This window comes from Bufo gargarizans, chromosome 6, assembly GCF_014858855.1.
Source record: "Bufo gargarizans isolate SCDJY-AF-19 chromosome 6, ASM1485885v1, whole genome shotgun sequence".
Taxonomy (NCBI): Eukaryota; Metazoa; Chordata; class Amphibia; order Anura; family Bufonidae; genus Bufo; species Bufo gargarizans.
In genome coordinates this window covers 241,601,868-241,616,958 of record NC_058085.1, presented here as the reverse complement: position 1 = coordinate 241,616,958, position 15,091 = coordinate 241,601,868, and the positions used below count along the sequence as shown (strand labels likewise).

Sequence of the window (15,091 nt, the reverse complement as noted above, 5' to 3'; positions counted from 1 at the left end):
GACGCGGTCTCAAGAAGTCTTGTGTTGCTGCGGCTAATTTCCAACATACCCCACCGCAGCATTTAACGACGGTATATCACCTCCTTTAAGAATTGAAGATTATGCTAGCGTTAGTGTACTTATAATCTTAATTTTAGTAATGACAGGAGGCTTCATATTTTCCATCAAACTCTCTTTACTTACTCCACATAGCAGTAAAGAAACAGTTAAAACAGTAACCAATCAAAATGCAATAGGAGGTATTGTATTCTCAGCCGTGAGACTCCTCCTCCTCTTTCGCATGCGACATCAGAAAAAACTGGACAAACCAAAGTCAATGTCTCTCAAACCACGAACCACCGAGCGAATTCCTTGTCCTGGAGCTGTAAGGTATGAAGAAAAATCCGGAGTGAACTGTAACCGGTATCAAAAAGGCCTTCTGTCCGCACCCAGATCTCCGGGAGACGAAGTCCGATCCACACGAAGAAACTCCCTGAAGTCGAGCCGGAAACCCCAAGTATTTATACTGAAAAACAACGTGAAATGGGTTAGGAACCGAATCTGAACCTGCTTGCAGGAACGACCCACATATAATGACAGTAAATGACATCACTTAAAAGAATCTTGGCTGCTAAAACGCAAAACCCGCCAAAACCTCCAACCCGAAAGGGAAGGAAACCATATACTTACCCACGAGCACTTACCAAGGGTGGGAAAGAGGTGGGAAAATACTCACCTCCTGTCATTACTAAAATTAAGATTATAAGTACACTAACGCTAGCATAATCTTCAATTTTACCACATGACAGGAGGCTTCATATTTTGCATTTTTAACGCTGATTCACAAGACACATAGCCGCCCCCGTGCTCGGGCGAAAGTAGAATGTCCGGAAGGTAGACTCTCTCGACCAGTCTGCCGAATGTAGGATGTCTGCTAGAGAAGCGCCCGCCGAGAAGGCCGAGGAAGCAGCCGCCCCACGAACTGAATGTGCCCCAAAACAGGGGTCCACCCCCGCCAGAGACAGAAGCCACCGTATCCACCTGGCGAGTGTAGTAGTCGAGACGGGAACGTGAGGCCTAACGTAGGACACTAAAAGCTGTCCCGAGGCAGAGACTCGAAGTGCGGAAGTGACCTCTACGTACCGATTAAGGGTAGAAACGACACAAAGTTGTGGTTCTGAAGCAAAGAAGGGATAAAAACCGATGTAGAGTTCGACTTGGTACGTCTAGACACCCGAAAGGTAACTCCCTCCGGAGAGACCGAAAAAGCGTTGACGTCGAAAGCCCGTACGTCCGAAACCCGACGAAAGGAAACGAGGCAAAGTAACAAAGTCAACTTGGCCGACAGTTGTCTCAGAGAGAGGTAGGTATTAGTCGGCCAATCTCTCAGAAACTGAAGAACCAAGGCCACATCCCAGAGACGAGAATATCTGGGACCCGGTGGTCTCTGCAACCGTATACCCCTAAGTAAACGGCAAACAAGTGGATCCCTCCCGATTGGGATCCCGAGAGAGGGAACGTGAGCCGCCGAAATAGCGGAACGCACCACGTTGAGAGAACGATAGGAGCGGCCCAAAGAGAACAAATGTGACAGAAAATTCAATATGGCGGTCACAGGTGCCGTAAATGGATCGAAGTCCCGTTCACAGCACCAAGAGGACCAGGAATCCCAAGCTGATAAGTAACATCTTCTAGTTCCAGGATCCCAGGAGTCCAATATGAGGTCTCTAGCTGCCTGCGATAAGTCGCTGGTCTGCCAGGCTCCCCGGAAAGAGCCCAAGCCACCAGAAGGAGACGGCCCTCGAGTACCAGGGGGTGCGGATTCCCTTTCGGGTCCGTGAGGAGCATCGGGAAAGACGGTAGGAGCAACGGATCGATGTAGGAGAGCGCCAGGAGGTCTGGGAACCACGGTTGACCCCGCCAAAGCGGAGCGACGAGCAGGAGAGAAATGCGTTGATTCCTCAGGAATTGAATTGTCCGTGCGATCATGGTGAAAGGGGGAAAGGCGTACGCTCCCTTGGCTGGCCACTGTTTGAGAAACACGTCCACCGCTAAACTCTCCGGATCCGGCAGCCAGCTGAAGTAGGCCGGAGTCTGCCTGTTGTTGCGGGAAGCGAATAGGTCCAGTCGGAAGGGGCCCCTCCTGACCGAGAGCCGTTGAAAGACCTGAGGATCCAGTCTCCAGTCGCTGCTGTCCCTCCAGTGACGCGAGAACCAGTCTGCCGTCAGATTCGTCTCCCCCGGAAGGTATTCCGCCATGAGCGAAATGTTGCGGGGAAGGCAGAAATCGAAGATCTCCTTCGTCACCTCCGACAGTAGTCGGGACCGGGCTCCGCCCAGGCGGTTGATATAGCGGACTGCCGAGACGTTGTCCATCCGCAAGAGAATACAGCAATGTAACTTGTCCTTCGCCAGACTGCGGATAGCGAACGACCCCGCCAGCAGTTCCAGGCAGTTGATGTGGAGAAGACTCTCCTGAGAGGTCCAGGCGCCTCCTGTTGACCTGCCTCCGCCCGTCGCGCCCCAGCCCCAAAGGCTGGCGTCCGACTCAAACGACGTCAGGAGAGCTCCCGAAGATGGCTCGGCCGTTCCAAGCCTCCATGCTGTCGAGCCACCATCTGAATTCCTCCCTGACCTCTTCCGTTATCGGGATCGATTGATCGTAGGAAGGATTCCGATGGAGAAAGGAGGTCTTCAGACGTTGCATCGCCCTGTAGTGGAGCGGTCTCGGGAATATGGCTTGAATGGAAGCGGACAGTAGACCTACAATCCGAGCCAGAGTACGGAGTGGGATGGAGAAGCAGCGGATGACTCTGCGCAACTCCTTCTTGATAGCCACGATCTTCGTCGCTGGTAAGCGTAGCGTGCTGGACCTGGAGTCTATCTCGAATCCCAGAAACTGCACAGTCTGAGTCGGGGACAATTCCGACTTCAAGAAGTTCACCACGAACCCCAGGGAGGTCAGGAAGTCGACGGTAAAACGTGTGTGCCGAGTCAGTCCGGACCTGTCGTCGCAAAACAGAAGCAGGTTGTCCAGGTATATAATGCACCGAATCCCTTGAGCACGAAGATGTGCGACCGCAGGCTTCAGCAACTTGGTGAAACACCACGGGGCTGAACTGAGGCCGAAAGGGAGGCACGTGAACTGCCACGGAAGGCCTTGCCACAGGAATCTGAGGAAACGCCGGGAGGTCAAGTGGACCGGTACCGACAAGTACGCGTCCTTGAGGTCCAGTCTCGTGAACCAATCTCCGTCTCAAAGGAGGTCCCTCAGAAGGTGTATGCCCTCCATCTTGAAGTGCCTGTACCGCACGTAGGAGTTGAGCCTTCTTAAATTTAAGACTGGTCTGAAATCCCCGGTCTTCTTCTTCACCAGGAAAATATTGCTGAAAAAGCCCCCCTGATCGTGTGCGGGCTCCACCGCACCTTTGGAGTGGAGCTCTAGTAGCTCGTTCTCGATCAACCCGCCGTCCTCTGCGGAGCAGACGAAAGGATGCAGCAGGACCGACTGGTCCGGAAGGCCCACGAAGTCTATGACGTAACCCTGCACCGTCTGGAGGATCCATGCGTCCGACGATATAGCCGCCCAGTTCTGAAAACAAAGGGAAATACGACCTGCTGTATGAGTGAGAAGAGGTACCTGCAACACGTGACGACATACCGGTGGAGTTGAAGCGAGCCCTGCCCTGGGCACGTGATCCACGACCTCTGTCGGCTCCTCTGGTGAAGGAGAAAGGCTGTCTATAGCCTGCTTCTGGGTAGAACGGTTGAGGCCTTTGAGAACTGGGGCCCGAAGGCCAGAATCGGCTGGCTGCTCGGCCCCTGTGGCCGCCAGCCCTTCCAAAAACACCCCTTTGGGAGTTGGCTCGGAAGACCCGCTTCATGGAGGTCTGCGCTTTGTTAAGCGACGTAAAGACATTCACATGCCTGTTGAGCTCCTTCAGAAAAGTCTCACCGAATAGCTTGCCCTGTGCCAGTGGCCCTAGTTCTTTGGTGCCCAATTCCACCAATTTTCCGTCCAGACGGAGTAATGCTGCCTTCCTCCTCTCAGAAGAGAGGGCTACGTTGGCGTTGCCCACAAAACAGAAGCACCGTTGTGCCCATTCTCTAATGTCGTGAGCCCATTCACGAACCATATTAGCGTCAAACTCCTCCGATCGCGCTAGGGCATCATCCGCCAAATACAAGATGCGGGAAAGTGGGCCAATGGAGTCCAGCAACTTATCCTGTACGCCATGGAATGCCCTCTCAACCCCTTTGCGGGGGTCCCGACCACCCCTAGACATAAAGGTGGTCATGATCTGGTCGAACTCCGGAGTTTGCGCCACGAAGTCGGGTAGCGAAGGGCGAGGGCACTCGGAGCGCAAACGGTTGCGAACCGTTTTGCCCATAGGCTTGCGTAGCCATAGGTGCATAAACTTTGCCAGGTGATCCGGAGGCGTCCAGTCCCCAGAACGTGGGTGACGGATGTTTCTCGGGTCGAAGAGACGTTGGCCGGAGGGGTCCAGGATGGTTTCCTCATCCTCCAGCGGTGGCGCCGAGTCGTCGGGTAGCTGGGCGGTTTCGAGAAAGGTGCCCCCTCGGTCACCGGAAAATGCGCCATCATCTGAGCCCCAGGCGTCCTCCGGAACGTCGGAGTCCGCGGCCTGCCACGAGTCCAGAAAATTCATGGACGGAGATAGCTTATCCTCCTCGTCCGAGGAGTAGTGGTGTCCAGGCGAGGGAGCGGGAGGAGTCGGTTTGTCGCGCTTGGCGGGGGCCTTGCCCCTGTCCGGGTTGGCGGAGCCCTTCTCTCCTTTCCAATGGCGTTTTTTTGGCCGAGTGTCGGCACGAACCTGTGACTCCAAAGCCTCGGAATCGTAGTCCTGTTGCTGGACCTCAGCGAGGTCATCTGGCCCATCAGCCGCCGTCATAATCCTGGAGAAAGCCTTCTCCATCGAGGCAGCAACTGCCTCATTAATCATGGCCTGAAGCTGTGCAGCGTTCTGGTCCATTGTCCAACAGCACACTTGCACAGGGCAGTATAAAATATATAGAGATGGTACCAGCAGTACCTATAACCCCAGCAGGGTAAATTGGGATTTCTGCACTGGGCAGCACCCAGGGATAGAGGATGTATGTCTGACACCTCTGCAGCAGCAGCAAGATAGGGGCGACACCCCAAAGCCCAGGGAACGAACCCTGCAGTGATGAGGCCTGGACAAACGGCCACTGAATTGGAGAGCCCTGCCTGGTCGCCTGACAGGCTTATCCGGTCCGAGCTGTGAAGGAGGAGAGACACAGTGAGGGCTCTGACACGGAGCACAAACGCAAATAGTAAGCGGGCAGGGTTGTAAGGGACTTACCGCAGAGCCGAGCGCGGTGGAAATGGAGTCCCGGATATCCAAGATGGCGGCCACAGATCTCGCGAGACGCGAGCGCGATGGCCGCCGCAGACGCCTGAAGGAGAGAAGATCCCGCGAGCGGCAGCAGAGGTAGCGCGGCGAAAGACCGCGAAGCGATGTGCGCAGACGGGGTGAACGTTACCCCAGGGAAGGGAAAAAGACCAACCACCAACACCGCAAAAGCGCGTGAGGTAACGGTGGCGGGAGGGGGTGGGGGGGGGATTTGAGGGAAGTGAGAAGGCCAAACAGGAACGGGAGACCTGCTGAGGAAAAAATACTTCACCGGAGCCACAAACCCCCCCCCAAATATGGTAGTAGACATTAAATACTACCACAAGGGTAGAAAGCAAAGCCCCCAAATGGAAAATACGTAACCCCAAAACCTTATAACGGGGAGAGCCGAAAACTCTGACCTGTCTGTCTGATGGAGCAGTAAAGAAAGAGGAGGAGGAGTCTCACGGCTGAGAATACAATACCTCCTATTGCATTTTGATTGGTTACTGTTTTAACTGTTTCTTTACTGCTATGTGGAGTAAGTAAAGAGAGTTTGATGCAAAATATGAAGCCTCCTGTCATGTGGTAAAATTGCTTACTTCCCCACAGCCCTGTTGCCACCTGCACTTGTCCATACATTGTTCCACCTGAGGCAATTGCCTCACCTGGCCTAATTGGCGGTATGCCCCTGATTACCTCCCATTTTATTGTACCTATGTCTGTCAGCAGTTGGTATAAAAGTCAGGCACAGATGCACTCTGCGATGCACACAGATATCTTTAACAGGTGTCACTGATACTCCCTCACTTCCCTCAATCTCAATTCATACACTTAAGACAAAACACACTTGGGATCAAAACACACTTGAAATATCGATTTTTGAGCCTGAAATATCGATTTTTGAGCCTGCAAACAGTCTCCAGATTTTTTTCATCAGAATAGGTCATCAGTATCTGATTGATGGGGTTCTGACTCTCGGTACTAAAACCAATCATCAGTTTAAAGAGGTTGTGCTGCAGCCTCTTTCTAACCCAATGATGTCATGTTCATTGGTCACATGGCCTATGGGCAGCTCAGTCCCATTCAAGTGAATACAGTGTACGGAGCAGTGGTGTTGTTATAGCAGCAATTTCCTCACTTACCTCACCTAGCAGGTCAGACCAGTCTCCCGCTGCCTTCTTCCCAGCGGGCCCAGCCACTGGGTCTGCTCTGTCCTTTTATGCAGGCCTATCCTCCTTTGCATGTAGGGCATGCACACGTTCTTCCAGCTCTTAAAGGGCGAGTGGACACACCTTAACCTTCACCAGCCAATGGGTAGCAACCCTGGGGTACTTTAGGCACCTTTTCCCATGGGAGGATGCCTAAGCAAAAGGGTCCTACTCTTTGTTTACTGGATTCTAAAATTTGTTCTTTCATCTCCGTATTTCAAAAAACATACCGCATTTTTCACTTTATAAGACACCCCCCCCCCCCCCCAAAGTGAGAGGAAGAAATGGCCCTGCATCTTATAAAGGGAATACTAATGAGCGCTTCAATTAAGGAAGCGCTCATTTGTAGGGTCTGTTCTCACCGCTTCCTGGTCCTCGGCTGTCGGCTGTGCCGTGAGGGCGCTCTGTGACCACAGGCTATGCGCATCAGGTCACAGCACAGCTGCAGCATGAACAGGGCAGAGCGAGCTGGAGGTGAGGAGCGGCGGCATCCAGGAGCAGGAGAGGTAAGTGTTTTTTTTTAATCTGTGGCATAGGGGCTCATAAGTGACATGGGGGCTAATACAAACCGGATTCCAAAAAAGTTGGGACACTAAACAAATTGTGAATAAAAACTGAATGCAATGATGTGGAGATGGCAAATGTCAATATTTTATTTGTAATAGAACGTAGATGACAGATCAAACGTTTAATCCGAGTAAATGTATAATTTTAAAGGAAAAATACGTTGATTCAAATTTTCACGGTGTCAACAAATCCCCAAAAAGTTGGGACAAGTAGCAATAAGAGGCTGGAAAAAGTAAATTTGAGCATAACGAAGAGCTGGAAGACCAATTAACACTAATTAGGTCAGTTTTCAACATGATTGGTTATAAAAAGAGCTTCTCAGAGTGGCAGTGTTTCTCAGAAGTTAAGATGGGTAGAGGATCACCAATTCCCACAATGTTGCGCAGAAAGATAGTGGAGCAATATCAGAAAGGTGTTACCCAGCGAAAAATCATCAACTGTGCATAACATCATCCGAAGATTCAGAGAATCTGGAACAATCTCTGTGCGTAAGGGTCAAGGCCGTAAAACCATACTAGATGCCCCTGATCTCCGGGCCCTTAAACGACACTGCACCACAAACAGGAATGCTACTGTAAAGGAAATCACAGAATGGGCTCAGGAATACTTCCAGAAACCATTGTCAGTGAACACAATCCACCGTGCCATCTGCCGTTGCCAGCTGAAACTCTACAGTGCAAAGAAGAAGCCATTTCTAAGCAAGATCCACAAGCTCCATAACCCAAGTTGTTATCAACGCTCAGTTCAGAAACCTGCATCTCTGATGGTATGGGGTTGCATGAGTGCGTGTGGCATGGGCAGCTTGCATGTCTGGAAAGGCACCATCAATGCAGAAAAATATATTCAGGTTCTAGAACAACATATGCTCCCATCCAGACGTCATCTCTTTCAGGGAAGACCCTGCATTTTTCAACAAGATAATGCCAGACCACATTCTGCATCAATCACAACATCATGGCTGCGTAGGAGAAGGATCTGGGTACTGAAATGGCCAGTCTGCAGTCCAGATCTTTCACCTATAGAGAACATTTGGCACATCATAAAGAGGAAGGTGCAACAAAGAAGGCCCAAGACGATTGAACAGTTAGAGGCCTGTATTAGACAAGAATGGGAGAGCATTCCTATTTCTAAACTTGAGAAACTGGTCTCCTCGGTCCCCAGACGTCTGTTGAGTGTTGTAAGAAGAAGGGGAGACGCCACACAGTGGTGAAAATGGCCTTGTCCCAACTATTTTGGGATTTGTTGACACCATGAAATTCAGATTCAACATATATTTCCCTTAAAATGGTACATTTTCTCAGTTTAAACTTTTGTTCCGTGATTTATGTTCTATTCTGAATAAAATATTAGAAGTTGGCACCTCCACATCATTGCATTCAGTTTTTATTCACGATTTGTATAGTGTCCCAACTTTTTTGGAATCCGGTTTGTAATAGGGGCTAATAAATGGCACTGTGGACTCATAATGGGGGCTAATAAATGACATGGGGGCTCATATTGGGGCTAATAAATGGCACTGGGGTCTCATAATGAGGGCTGACAAATGGCAGGGGGGCTGATCTGAGGCATGGGATGCTGATCTGAGGTCTTACTGGGCTCTTATTAACATTGGGGGTCTGATCGAGGGTCTGAATAACATTGGGTGTCTGATTGCTGGCCTGATCTGAGATCTAATGAAAAACCTTTTTTTATTGTCCTCCTCTAAAACCTAGGTGCGTCTTATCATCGGGTGCGTCTTATAAAGCGAAAAATACGGTAACTTGCTTTTTAAGCTACATAGCTGTTAGCTTGATTTTGCGGGATGAGCTATTTTTAAAATGACTGCGTTTTGGTGCATTGTATTGTCTAACTTTTACTAATTTTTGATTGTTATGAAGTGAAAAAGGACAGCAATTCTGCTCTTTTTGGGTTTTGTTTTATGGCTTTCACCATGTGATATAAGTGACTTGTTAATTTTATTCTGCCGGTCAGTATGATTACAGCTAAATTAAATCTCTTTATTTCTGTTGCTGTATTCAGAGAGCCATATTATTTAATGTTTGCATCAATGTGGCTGTTTTTTTGCAGGACAAGTTGAGGTTTTCATTACCAAACATATAGATGACATGTAAAAACGGTAGTATTTCTATTTCATTGAAAGTGGACAATCTCTTCGATACAAGTAAAGGTTCCACCAATCAAAATATTTGAAATAATGAAAATATAAAATTGTTTATAAACCTTTCATGACACATTTTAACAGATTGACAATAAACATAACCAGTTCATTTTATACACATCCTATGATTAATAGGTTTGTTCTTGCGTGAACTGTGAACTGTGGGCATATTCATAATAACAGAACTGATCGAGTGGGCTTCATCAATCCATGGGATTAATCTATAAACAGACATTTGAAATTGTTTTGAATTGCTCATTAGAACACTTATACTGACACTTATGGCATAATGGACTCCAGACCTCTAAATCAGTCTGTTGCCGCATTCACATTACTGTATTTTTAGTCTGTTATCTTATGGGATCTGCCTGAGAAAAATATTTTACAGTAACTCTAGGATCAAATAGATTTTCAGGAGCGCTTGCTGGAATGATGACATGGAGTGAGGATTTATTTATCTTTATATAGGCTACGCATTTCAGCACTGTGCTTAGAGGCCTGAGGAAGACCACTTTAAGGAATCTCTTAATCAATGCTGCTAAATGCAGCTGTACCTAAACCTATACAGTATATCCCAAGACTCACATTTAATGGTGCTGAATGCATACTTGTTTTACCTACAAATAAATAGTGCTCAGCTTAATTGAGTTTTCTGGGATTTTACAAGTGATAGCCAATTAGTCGGAAACGTCTTCCGATCAGCTGTTCTTCAGTAGCTCCAATGTCTACTCAGCTCTATCCATTGTGAAGTGGACAGAACTGGTAACTGTAATACTGCTGCAATTGAAGTGAATGGGAAGAGAACTGCATTAACCAGCTATGTCCACTAAAATCTTTGAAAATCCCTTTAAGGGTGAGTTCGTGGGTTCACATTAGCGTTGGGGATTCCGTTATAACGGAAAATAACGGAATCTATAAGACGGAAGGACGGATCCGTTCTTCTGCCCATAGACTTTTATTATAACGGAATGCAAAACGGAAGCCTTTAAAAGGCATTCCGTTTGCTTTCCATCCAAATAGAAGTCTATGGGAATCAAAACGGATCCATCTGGGTCCCGTTATGCAAGACGGGACCCAGACATGTCGACAGAACTTTGTTTTCCATCTTGCATAACAGGACCCAGACGGATCCGTTATGCTTTCCCATAGACTTTTATTAGGACGGAAAGCAAATGGAATGCCTTTTTAAAGGCTTCCGTTTCGCATTCTGTCTGGGCATTCCGTTATTTTCCGTTATAACCATGTTATAATGGAAAGCCATAATGGAATTCCTAACGCTAGTGTGAACCCACCCTAACTGACATTATTTTCTAGAACTGGAGAAGATGTTAGTTTTGGCTATGCATCTAAATACCAGATGCTACAAGCCAAAATACAGTATTTATGCAGCACATGCTCCATTGTCAGTTAAAGTTTATAACCAAATCACTGAAACCTTAATTATATTTGGATAGTAGTATTAATGCAATCACTGAAAATGTAAATAAAACATAACTTTTAATAGTTGTCTGATAAAATCACATCCTTGCAACTCAAAATAGCAATAAAAAGACAAACGCAACAATAATGGTGTCAGGGAACAGTTAAATAAATAATATTGGGCAAGGCATGGGTGAGGGGGAAGATACATTTTCCTTAATATAAACCCTAAAACAACCCCTGCACACGGAGTAACACCCTGATGGTGAATACACTCTACACTCCAACCTATCCCTGGGTACCCTGATGAACAAAACAGAATGCAGTTCCTAAAACAAAAAACAATGCTGCCATGAAAATTCTTGTCCCAACGGGTTGCCCCCTTGTCTGGGTTTATCAGGGGGACCGAGTCATGATCGTATGAAAACAGCAGCGACAGTACAAGTCAAAATCATAGATAAAGAAAGTGAAACCAAGAAATACATTGGTGATTTAATGGACAGAGGCTCAGGATTGAGCCACTGACTCTGTCCTCATGCTAATGGCAATGATAATAGGCAAATACAATAAAACCGTTGGTATAATGAACCAGGGTTCATGATAGAGCCACTTACTCTGTCCTCATGCTTATAACAAGTGCAGGCCAATTGCATGGATGTCGGGCACAGGCAGGGGTAGATTGGCCATAGACTTCACAAGAAAATTTCACAGTGAATGCCCAAGGGGCCACCCAAGCTTTCCTCTCTGCCTCTGGCTGGGTCCATAATGAGATCTCAGTAGTAATTAACTCTGTGAGAATAAGTTACTCGTGTTCCCAGCCAGCAACCACACATGCCCTCCTGAATTCAACTACTGTGGCCCGCATCTCACCTCAATTTTAGTTCCTGTGAGGCAGTGACAAGAGTCATTTATGATGGGAGATATGTGTCACCCAGAATGCTGCAGGAAGCATTCTAAAAGAGGTTTTGTTAGCATTGGGAACGTGTCACCAAGCTGCCCAGCCTTGGTGGAGTAAAGGCCCCTAGATTAGGTGTCCACTAAGGTAGTTGGTGGACACCATGATAGATAGCGTAGCTGGGTGCCTGTTCCCCACTTGGGGCATGCTCATGTCCAGGGATTCTATTTAATCCTGCTGCTGGACTAAGGAGGTATGTCTCAATCTGGGGAAGAAGGTAGACAGTGTGAGTTAACACTGTCAGTGTGTGCTGTTTGTTGGACCCGTCTGTGATCCGTATTTATCGGCTGTGTTTGGACAAGCCTAAATAAAGAAGAATTGATGAACTGTGGTGTCCCTGCCTCTGTACACTGGTCAAGTGAGTACGGTTCCTTAAACCCCCTGCTCCATATCTAAATCAGAGATAAAAAGAGGACGACAGAAAATGACAGCTGATGATGGCCACCACAGAGGGAACGCTTTTGGGACAATATATTGTACTGCACTGCGGTATATGGTTCAGCTGGGACAGTATTTTGTGCTATAGTTTTGCTGACCCCGCCTACTTGTGTTGCCCTGCCTTCTTTAAATTTGGTTTATTCCAGGGCCACTTTAACTTTCCACTCTGCCCCTGGGAGGAGACTGTGGGCTTGTGAAAAATAGATGAATTAAGTTTCCCCTCTGTCCATGTGACCCTTACATCCACAAATGTTATTGTATTAGGGTGAATCTCCAAAGTGAAAAATAACCCAATCTCATTGATGTTTAAAGAAGAGATGAATTAGTGGAATTCATCTCTGGTACCTGTCCACAACAGAAACGCATCAGCCATATATCTTTTCCAAAGAGCAATCTTGTTGCTCCACCATGCATTGTCAGCTGGGAACATCACAGTATCCTCCGACCATTCCAGGAGGAGATTAGCCTAAGTGGGGGCACAGGGGCATCCTATCGTGGCCCCCCTAAGCTGGTGGTAGTACAGAGAATCAAGTAGTTGCGGGTGAGTATGAATTCAATTAATCTTAAAATGAAACCGTTGTGTCTCTCAAAGTGATTTCCCCTAGTATGGAGGTAGTAGGAGGCAGCACGTAGGCCCGATCTGTGTGGGATCAAGACATAAAGTGACTCAACAAATGCTGCTAAATACTGGAGTTTTGGGCCCTAGTTGGAGTTACAAGGATGTGATTTTATCTGAGAATTATTAGAAGTTATGTTTTATTTGTTCTTTTAGTTCAAGGTTATCCCTGGTATGGTTGTATAGACAATAAGAGCCTCAACTGAAAACTGAGATGACTCACTATTATGTTTCATCCAGTAACATTAGACTCAACCATTGTACTTAAAGAGGTTGTCCCATTACAATAACATCCCATATCCATAGGGGCTAAGTTTGGGTGCCTATGTATTTGAATGGAGCAGTGGACACGCAGACATACCTGCCACTCCATTGAAGCAGGGGAACGCTTTCTCTTGATCGGCAGGCATTTGACTACTGGAACCTCCACAGATCATAAGACACTTATCTCCTATCCTGTGGATATGGGATAAGTTGTTGAAATGGGACAACCACTTTAACATAAGCTGTAAATATCCGATTGTTCACTTCAATTAACATTTGATTTTTAAATCAATGTAAAATGCTACAATATGGACACAAAACATGCAGCAAAAGAAGCAACTCATGACTGTTGCAAGGCAAATAGTAATTTTAGGGGTGTGTGGACTTTCTGGTGTGTAACAAGAGTGGATTTTTGTGTAAAACACCTCCCACACTCTGAACATGCAAATGGTTTCTCCCCTCTGTGGATCCTCTGATGTATGACCAGAGTAGACTTCTGGGTGAAACTTTTTCCACATTCAGAACATGAAAATGGTTTCTCCCCTGTGTGGATTCTCTGATGGACCACAAGATCTGATTTCTGGGTGAAACATTTTCTGCAATCTGAGCATGAATATGGTTTCTCCCCTGTGTGGCTTCTTTGGTGCACAAGAAGAATGGACTTCTGAATAAATGATTTCCCACACTCTAAACATGAGAATGGCTTTTCGTTACTGTGATTTCTCTGATGCTTTATGAGGTGGGACCTCAGTGTGAAGACCTTCCCACAATCTTCACAGGAAAATTGTTGACCTTCTGTTTGTTTGAATTGTTTTATCACAAAATCATCTTTCTCTCCAAAATTTTTCTCTTGATTAAAGCTGGACAGCTGTTGGTCAACTGTGTGAATTTTCTGGTGTTCCACAAGTGTAGTTTTGCGTGTGAAACTTTTGTGACACTGAGAACATGAATACGGCTTCTCGCCTGTGTGGATTCTCTGGTGTCTTACTAAACTTGACTTCCGGGTAAAACGTTTATCACACAGAAAACAAGGAAATATTTTGTCATCTCTGTGGGTCGTAGTTTGTGTAACAATGCCCAAGTTATTGGGGAGCCATTCTCCATACATAGCGACATCTGATGAAAGTTCTTCACTGTGAAGCACTGATTGTATTTTTGGGCCACTTTCTGTTAAAGGATCTTCATTGATGCTGCTTTCCATGGCACAATCTTGAGATAAAACCATATGTGTGCTGTCGTGTCCTACAGTAAAAAAAAATATATTCATGCAAATGTGAAAGTTAAACATGGTAGTTGTTAGTAGAAGATTAAGTGTCCAGACAGCGAGGCTAGGCATACATAAGGGAAACAATGAAAGTAATGTATCATACATTTTTTTAACTATTTAAATCAGGATTTTATTATAAAATAGTTTTATACTATTTTGGTGGTGTTTTCATTTGAGACTGTCCACACAAAAACACTGAAATATGCCAGCAATTTTCCACACTGCCCACTACAGCAGTCAGAGTAAGTAGACACTTTCTTTTTTACAGGTAGTAAATGTATTTATCCAAAATGGCAGCCCCAAGGGAAGTTTAAAAAAATACAAAACAGTGTGCCTAAACATTATAAAAAAAGTGGATTGTTATTTCTCACAGTAAAATCTCTTACTCGTAGTCTTCACTGGGGACACAGGAAACATATGTATATTCTGAAGCCACTAAAAGGCTGACACTAAGTAAAAAAAATGCTATCTGCGTCCATGTAGAATATATCCCGCCTTCTGAAACTGAGCTAATAGAAGACGCTATTCCAAAAAACAACAGATGTCAGAAACACCAAAGAACAGAAACTACAAAAAGACAACTCCTACAAAAAATTCTGAAAATGTGTGAGAAAAGATCAGCATTTGTCTCCTACTGATGCTAAGCTAACAAATGTATATGGTAGTTCAGTGCCTGTAGACTGGGGGTATGGTATGGTGAGGAGTAGCTAACTCTTCCTTACTGTCAGCTTTCTCATGGCAGCAGCTTATATCCAGGGTTCCTATGTCCCCAATGAAGCAACCAAGAAATATCAAACTATTTCTCTTCTACAGATTTAAGATTTGAGTTGCATGGAGCAAGT

General features: G+C 46.4%; 1 protein-coding gene across 5 annotated transcripts in view; it reads right to left on the bottom strand.

Annotated features, from left to right (window-relative positions):
- Window positions 1-327: 327 nt before the first annotated feature.
- The window catches only part of LOC122941355 (gastrula zinc finger protein XlCGF52.1-like), a 50,470-nt gene continuing 35,706 nt past the window's right edge, over window positions 328-15,091 (bottom strand). For 4 of the 5 annotated variants that reach the window (XM_044298533.1, XM_044298535.1, XM_044298534.1 and 1 more), the window contains one exon: window positions 9,120-14,224. In XM_044298533.1, the coding sequence (XP_044154468.1) occupies window positions 13,323-14,224 (902 nt within the window). In that variant the 3' untranslated portion in view covers window positions 9,120-13,322. Of the gene's footprint in view, window positions 506-9,119; window positions 14,225-15,091 lie in introns of those variants that run through there. The other variant, XM_044298536.1, reaches the window with a different exon arrangement.